General features: G+C 37.8%; 1 protein-coding gene across 5 annotated transcripts; it reads left to right on the top strand.

Moving 5' to 3' along the window:
* The first annotated feature begins 1,278 nt into the window (after positions 1–1,278).
* LOC121124412 (uncharacterized) lies at positions 1,279–7,642 on the top strand. Of its 5 annotated transcripts, none has more exons than XM_040719576.2 (9): positions 1,279–1,667; positions 3,419–3,590; positions 3,655–3,847; positions 3,918–4,129; positions 4,461–5,246; positions 5,323–6,454; positions 6,527–6,775; positions 6,893–7,067; positions 7,192–7,642. In XM_040719576.2, the coding sequence occupies exons 1-9, from the start codon at positions 1,663–1,665 to the stop codon at positions 7,607–7,609; spliced, it is 3,342 nt and encodes a 1,113-aa protein (XP_040575510.1). In that variant the 5' UTR covers positions 1,279–1,662; the 3' UTR covers positions 7,610–7,642. The 5 variants fall into 5 exon arrangements, with proteins under 5 accessions (XP_040575510.1, XP_071747224.1, XP_040575503.1 ...); XM_071891123.1 differs by having other exon boundaries at positions 1,300–1,667; positions 3,918–4,356; XM_040719569.2 differs by having other exon boundaries at positions 1,300–2,326.
* The last annotated feature ends 468 nt before the right edge of the window (positions 7,643–8,110 follow it).

The following is an 8,110-nucleotide window of genomic DNA, read 5'->3' as shown; positions in this document are numbered from 1 at the left end:
CGGATCTGGCTGAATTTTTTTGTGTGTTCTTCCATAAGAATCTACTAACTAATCATAACATCAATAGTCAAATTTCTTTTGGACTTTGAGCGGACTTTTCAAACTACCCTCGTAGTTGTAAGATATTATCCTTATCCAATTTTATTCAAATCGAAGAAAATAATATATTTATAAAGGAAATTGGGTACATTTCCATTTGCCATAAAAATATTTTCATATGCTTAGAGTCGCAGCAACTCTTTTTTTTATTTCTTGCCTCAATTTGGGAATTTTCTTTGTCCTCTTTTATGGGATATAATATTATATCATTCACTTAGTACTTTGTATGTCCTTGTACACACATAGATATTGACTCCACGTCTTGTACTATATACATAATATTCATAAGGATAAAGAAACAGAAAAACGTGTGCTTGGAAGACACAAAATAAAAGATAAAGAAAATTTCTCAAAATAGCAGCATAGAAACTGCTATTAATAATAGTAAAATAATAAAATGTATAATGAAATTTTGGTGAAAGTAGAAATGAAAAAAAAAAAAAAAAAAATGCGAAAATTCACTCCTCGTACGGCGCGTACCCCTTGTTTCTTCTTCTTCTTCTACTCCTTAAGGAAAGTTTTTTTTTTTTTTTTTTTTTTCGTTATTTTATAACTTGACAGAATTATTTCGCAAAAAAGAGAAAAAGTCAGAAAAAAAAATTTCTCTTTGCATTTTGTAATCAAGAGAGAGAGATCGCTTTTTGCATACATATAACATATATATATATAAGGAAATATCCTCTTCACATAGAGAAAAAAAGGAAAGAGATTTAACAATTACTGTACAAATATTTAAGAACAATTAAGGAATAGCTCAAAAGGCGGGGGAAAAATATTTAAATTTCTCCAAAGAATTTCACACAATGACCCATTGACCCAAGGATGGGGAGGGAGGGGGGAGCTGGAGAAAAGAGGTCGTTTGTGGGAGAGAATAATCAGGACGACGCCTCCTCGTTTTTTCTCCGATTCAATGGCGGACACGGCTTTTTCCCCTAGTTCTTCTACTCATACTATATTGAATATTGTTGTTATTATAAAATGCACAGGCCTTAAGAAACTCTGAAAGGGGTGAAAAAGAAGGGAAAAGGAGGGCGCGCATACTTCTTCTTCTCCTGACTCCCCACAGCACCAAGTACTCACTACTCACACATAATAATACTGAATACTACTGCTTGATTTTTTATTATTATTTTTATAGAACGGAAATATAAAATTACGCGAAATTCATCTCTTTTAAAAGTCTTATCCTGAGAGAAGAATAGTCGGTGTTTGAAGCTCCCCAGTCACGCACGGGATTCGCATTGTAATATATTATTGTATGAGTGTATATAAATGAGTTGTTGTTAAATAATAATAAAGTATTTATTATCCTTTTTGTGGGTGATTTAATTAAGAAATTAACTACTCTTCTATGAGAGGGAGAATCACTTTGTATTGTTATGAAAACGTTTGTAAACGTTCCAGTGATTGTGTCCACAACCAATTTATTTTTGAGTGTATAAGAAAAAGTGTTGTATAAAGTAAGAGTGTGATCGATCCCCCTTGATCATCACGGCCGCATCATTCTCTAGTTACTCCTGGCGGGAACGAAACTTAAGGAGTCCAAAATTTTAAATATCAAATATGAGGTAAGATCATTTTCTGTGTACTCAAGCAACCAACCAATTCGAGAAGGAATTGAGAGAGGACAGAATCAATCACTCTCTGTTCATAGGCCTTAATAATGAAAAGTCAAAACCAGGAAGTTTTTTACCAAAAAAAAAAGATAATAAAAAGTAAATAAATATAAAAAGTACTTCCAAAGCAAAACTCCGGGCCTGCTCTGACCTTGAATGACGGAAGGGGCGTGCGGCGGGGGTTAAAGTTATGGTGGTGGGGGAGCTAACTTAACTACTACTTGCACGCCTTCTGAGTGTTGTAGAATTGCAGTTTTTATACTACAAATTCTGCTCAAATGCTGTTGTCGTTTTGCGTTCGTTAGTTCGCTCCTTTTTCTTCTTCCTCCTCTTGAGCCTTTTCTCAACAACAACAAAAAAAAAAAAAAAAAAAATTAAAAAAAAATCATCAGATAGATAGACAGTTAGTAAGTCATGCTCGGAGCCTCCGGAGCCTCCATCCCTTGTGATAATAATATCAATAGTATAATAGTGTGACATTTAATTGTGATTGTTAGTTACATAGTATCAAGTTAGTTAGTTATTGTTGCTGTGTGTTTGCCACTTCTTCATTAACAGATCATCATGGATCCTTTACTTCTCATCAAGTCCCTTTGGCCCGGATCCAGATCGTAAGTCACCTTCCTACCTATGTTAATCTCGTACCCATTTGCAGCAACTCCACTTAAGACGTCAATACATTTAAGCTGGACTTAAAGTTAAGTTGAGATTTGTGCAAATGGGCCTGTTTGTTAATCAAAGTTAGGCAGTGTTATGTCAGCCTAATTATGCAAAAGAAATTTCAAGAATAAAATGAATATAGTTTTAATCATAGTCAATTAAATGTAACATTCGGGAAATTAAAAATAAAAAAGTTGTATCAAATTACTCAAGTTTCAAGATTGGGAAAGAAGAAACGACGACTAGGATGAAGGCATGGAGGAGGCCCATGGGTTGTTGTTGTTTTTGTTGTAATAGTTTTCATTTTTATTATTTTTTATTGTTCCTTAGATTTCCTCAACAAAAAATAATGTTTCTTTAAAATTTCGCAACTATTTTTTTTATTACACAAATTTGTACTCTTGAGGAAAAGGAGAAATTTACGTCATTGGGATTTTTCCTCATGTTGTGTTTTTTGAGATGACACATGAGAATAGGGTGGGGGAGGCACATTGAGAGGAAATTGGTAACAGCAGGGATGATGATGAATTGTCGATCGGAATTATTGGAGTATTTATTTTTCTTACTTAACGGACATGACCTTGAGATGGATTCGGGGAGGGGGGAGGCAAAGTCGTCGTGTACGACGACGACGACGCAAAAGAAAGGGCTCCAAATATACTTACTTAAATGCAAAAAGGTACATTTTCTGAGGCCCAATCTCCCGGCCTGCTTTGATTCACTCGTTTACATATATAGGTATATGTGTGTAACCAACTAAGTATAGACTTTTTACGAGCTCTTTTTTTATTTAAAAATAAAGTTTCCAGGAGTTTTTTTTTTTTTTTTTTTTTTTTTTTTTTTTTTTTTTTTTAAGTACTTGAAGGCCAAACTGATTCACAATTCCTTCTCTCATGTTGTTGATGATATTAGAACATATTTTAACTCAACTAAGAAACTCAATGATACATATATTAATAACTATTAACTATCAAATAAGAGTCAATTTCTATTCTACAAATGTCCTCTTCTTTCTATTCCCCATTCCTCTACGGAATATATAGCAGTATGTTAGAACCTAGTCCACGCTACTCCCCCTCAGTCGGAGGCCTAGTTGATAGTCATCGTAACCTCGATACAGCCGTTGATTTAAGCCGTAAATCTGTACCTCCACCCCCGGATATTGAGCCGGATGAACCTGAAGACTCTGAGGATGAAGCCCCTTTGGACTTAAAAGTATGTAATTATTATTCTATTTATAGCGTTTTTTATGTCTACTTATGTCGTCTATTATGTTTAGGTTCGCACTGTAAATATGAGTGAGTCTCTCTCTCCACCCCCAGTATCTACGACTCCTCTACAACGAGCAGAGTTCCTTCGCATTGCTGAAATGGTGAGCCAGGGTAAAAATTCAGCATCACGACCACTGCTGCCTCCCTCCAATAATCATTCTCTCCATCATCGTGGCTCACGAGAGAGTAGTCTGGAAAGAGGTAAGAGAGGATGATACAATGAACGAGGTCGGGCATCACATATGTATATATGTTAAATTATCTCTTACAGAACTTGCAAGTCGATGTCAGTATTGTGGAGATGAGTCCGAGTCTCCTGACTTTATTCCTTCAGATCATGGCGAAGGGATTTGTCAAAGGGGCTCCCTTGCCTGCTCCCTCTGTCCCAAGACCTTCACACAATGGGCTCATCTCAATGACCACAAGAAAAACCATCACCAAAAATTGAAACAGAGACATTATCCCTGTCAATCCTGCGGAAAGGTAAGGCTTTTATTTATTTTATCTACGGATGAGTTCCTATGCTTAACGTGGATAACGTGGATACATATTATAATCAATCAATTAACTAATAAGTTATTGTCTCTTATCCTTTCATTTCTTCCTTCTATTTTTTGTCTTTTTTAATTCCATTGCTGCTTTCGCAAATTACTGGGATGACCTCTGGAATACAGAGAGGGTAAACGGTGCTGTGTTATTAGTGGCTATAGGTACTTACTTCCTTCTCTCTCTTATCTTTTTTCTTACTTAACTAGTTGATAAAATTCAAATTAAATAAGTTTATTTACCACTTCTTTTTTTTGTTCACCCTTAGGTATTCACCTCAGCCAGCAACAGGAACATGCATCAGCGAATTCATAAAGGAGTACGGCCTTTTCAGTGTACTCCATGTGGTGTGTACTTTCGCCAAAAGGCTCACTTACAAAAGCATCAAAAGACTCAGGGCCATCTTCAAGCCTCGGAACTCAAAGAAAAAAATAGACTTTTAGAATGTCCACCAAATAATAATAATAATAATAATAATAATAACAAGAATAGTGGTACACCACACGGTGAAGAGGAGTCCGGCTCTGCTGGCGAAGAGGGCGAATGTAACATTTCTTCCTCCTCATCAACAACGACATCTTCTGTAGGCAACTCTCTTGCAGATGACTCCTCCATCCCTCCACCTGATTCTTCTACATCTCAGCAGCTTAAACGCTCTAGTCCCAAAAGAAAACAACTTCGTCCAAGACGTACTCCAGATGAGTCTTCCTCATCCACTCCCGTAAGAAGAAGGAGGAACAGTAGTAGTACAAGTAGCTCTACTCTCAAGTGTGACGAAAGCATCCTACTCGAGAATAAAATTCGATCCTTTGTACATTATAATGAGTCATCACACGGCTATGAGTGCCAGGAGTGCTCTTTCTCTTCCCACGAACTCTCTACTCTAAAGGGCCACGTTCGTGGAATTCATCTCCGTTGGGACGAAGAAGATTCCTTAAAGTGTAGGGACTGTGTCATCTCCTTCCCCCGAGAGTTTAATCTTCGAATTCATAACAAGAAGCATGAAAACGAGTCAGGAGCTCTACATTGTGATGTGTGTGATGCCATTTTCAAAGTATGCAATCAAATCTACTTCTCTCTAAGCTAGTCCCTTCTTTACAATGAATCCTTTTTTTCCTCCTCCTTTTCAGGTCCCACATTTTCTTCTCAAGCACATGGAAGACGATCATCTTGCTTGTCCCTCCTGCGGTTGCATCCAGGATGATAAAGACTCTTTATTGAGACATTCCCGGGATTGCCTAGAGGACAGCTGCTATTATGAAGATGATGAAGAAGAAATGGAAGAGGATTTAATCTCAGTCATGGATGAAGATGATTCCGGAGTAGGAGTTGGAAACGAGTCCATCCTTCCCTCTCCCTCTCCTCTCACTTCCACTCCCAATATTATTTCGAAAGAGAACCGGGATGCAAAGAAAAGGAAAGTGGACTCCCTTGCAGAGTCAATTCGTCTAAAACAGGAACTCCAGAGGAACAACAACAACAATGTCCAGAAAGGAAGTAAAAGACCCTTTTTGAGTCCTATCCCTGGCCGAACAAAAACAGACATGTCCAATATTCGTGCTTTACTCTCAAGACCACCGGATCCTCCCAGTGGACTTAATGCACTTATGAATCACATCACCTCCAACTTAAGTCCAAATAACTACCATCACCTACACGAAAACAACAATCATCTCAAGCCCGGAGGATTGAGCCCACCTGCCTCACCGCCACCACCGAACACAACAACCATTTCGGGCTCAATGAGTGTCAAACTAGTCAAAGGCCCTCCTAATCACTCTCACCATCATCACCCTCACGAGGATCACAACATGGGCTTGGATTTAACAGTGGGTCGGCGTCATCGACATGACTCCTTGGAAGAAGATCATCATCATCCTAAATTAAGTGTTGGCTTTAGTAATAATTCTTTCCGGAGTGCTGTCGGAAGGAGTTTTCCACCTTCTCATCCTTCGTTCCCTCCGCATCTAAACTCTTTTTCATTCTTCGGACTACCTCCTCCAGGAGCAGATCCAGCATTTGCAGAAAATTTACTCAAGTTGGCAGCAGGACTACCCGCAGCACCACTTCATCCACCCCTCCATCGGCCTCAAGATCTTAAACTTCCAAGTCCTTCATCATCATCTAGTCTACCCAATTCGTACATTATTTCGGCAGCCCTTGGTTCATCCTCACTTCCAACTGTATTCCCGGGTCTTCCTCCTACTCTAATACCGACCCGGCCTCATCCTCCATCTTCTCTCCATGAAAAGGATCTAACAGGTAAGAATCAAAAACCCTCCTCCCTCACTACTCTATAATGTGTACTAATCATCCTTAACTTTACTTAATTAGGAGGAATAGGCTCCAGATCCTCACCTCTCATGGAGGCCAGATCCAATTCAAGTTCCTCTTCCTCTGCTCCTTCATCCAGTAACAAACCCTTCCGTTGTACTTTTTGTCGGAAGGAGTTTGGGCATTTATCCAGTTTGGACTCTCATATGGAGCATATGCACTCTGGGGAGTCTAAACACACCTGTGAAGCCTGTGGGAAGTCCTTTTCTTCCAAGTCTAACCTTACAGCCCACAAAAAAATCCATTCTGGTAAGACATGGATTTTTTTATATAATACACATAATATAAAACTTCTGTATTATACCTAAGATTAAGAATGTCCTTCAATTATCATTATGAATCATCTTTTTTTCTTTCATTTTTTAGGAGAGAGGCCGTTTGAATGCCTGGTGTGTCACAAGAGATTTAGACAAAAGGCTCATTTGCAGAAGCATGAAACAACTCATAGTTCCGCAACTCCTTATAAATGTAGTATCTGTGACAAGGCATTTGGGCATCCATCCAATCTAAATACACATATGGCAACACATAGTAATATCAGGTAATAATGATTGACCATGAGGAAGAAAATATATCTTCTTTTCTCCATTATCCTGCGTCTCTCTTGACGCAGGTATGTACATTCATACAATCCATGACGCAATTCTATTTATATGTTATTTCAGGCCTTACTCCTGCAGCGAATGCGGAAAATCATATAAAGACTCAGCAAGTTTCAAGAGGCACAGAGCAAGTCACTCTGGCTCTGGTTCTCCACCTCAGGTTGGCTCCAACTCTTCTCTTGAAGGAGGGAATAACATTAATAATCCATGTTCCTCATGCAACGAATCCTTCATGGATTTAAGTTCTCTTCGAAAACACATGGAGTCTGTTCATCCAGGAGGAGATCCCTGTGACTCTATAGGGGAGGAGGATGAACACGATGAAGAAGAATCAATTTCTACGAGTGGTGAAACCCCTCATGGAAAAAATTTGGCCAATGATTCTTCAGGGTATTCCTCTAGCCTCGAAAATAATAATAATACGACAACAAAAGGGATTGATACCACCGCTAATGAGATCAAAATGGACGATTCCAAATGATCTTCTTTTTCCATTTTGAAACAAACAAAGAAACATTTTTTTGGTGGCGGGAACTCGTGAATCGTATTTTTTTTTTTTTACATTTTTTTGCTAAAAACGTCTCCTAGAAAAAGAGATTATGATAACTTGTACACCTATTATATCTTATATGATTTGGTCGTGATACATACCTACATTTCGTTAGTTGTTTGTAGTAGAGCAGAGACGGCGAACAAAATTCCTGGACATTTAAAGATAAATTCACGCGGACGAACGGTATACTAATTCCGGATTCTAAACATAAAACTATCGGCAACACAGACACACACAATCCGGTAATGTTCCCTTTCGTTACGCATGCACGCAGAGGGCAAAAAAAACCCAAAACTTAATGAAAGGAATTAAAAAATCATCTACAATATAATTTTTTTAAATTTTTCTAATTTATAAAATTTAGTACAGTGGCATTTTCAGAGATTTTTAATTATATTATTTTTATAACAATATTATATTTATTTTTTT

Source organism: Lepeophtheirus salmonis, chromosome 1, assembly GCF_016086655.4.
Source record: "Lepeophtheirus salmonis chromosome 1, UVic_Lsal_1.4, whole genome shotgun sequence".
Taxonomy (NCBI): Eukaryota; Metazoa; Arthropoda; class Copepoda; order Siphonostomatoida; family Caligidae; genus Lepeophtheirus; species Lepeophtheirus salmonis.
The sequence above is the reverse complement of the archived record's forward strand: the minus strand, read 5'-3'. Positions and strand labels throughout refer to the sequence as shown.

What these genes read in the sequence shown, in the direction of transcription:
- LOC121124412 (XM_040719569.2), top strand. Translation starts at nt 2,280, where the DNA reads ATGGATCCTTTACTTCTCATCAAGTCCCTTTGGCCCGGATCCAGATC. An exon ending in CCTGTCAATCCTGCGGAAAG is followed by an intron (nt 4,130 to 4,460) that starts GTAAGGCTTTTA and finishes GTTCACCCTTAG; the next exon opens with GTATTCACCTCAGCCAGCAA. An exon ending in CCATGAAAAGGATCTAACAG is followed by an intron (nt 6,455 to 6,526) that starts GTAAGAATCAAA and finishes TTACTTAATTAG; the next exon opens with GAGGAATAGGCTCCAGATCC.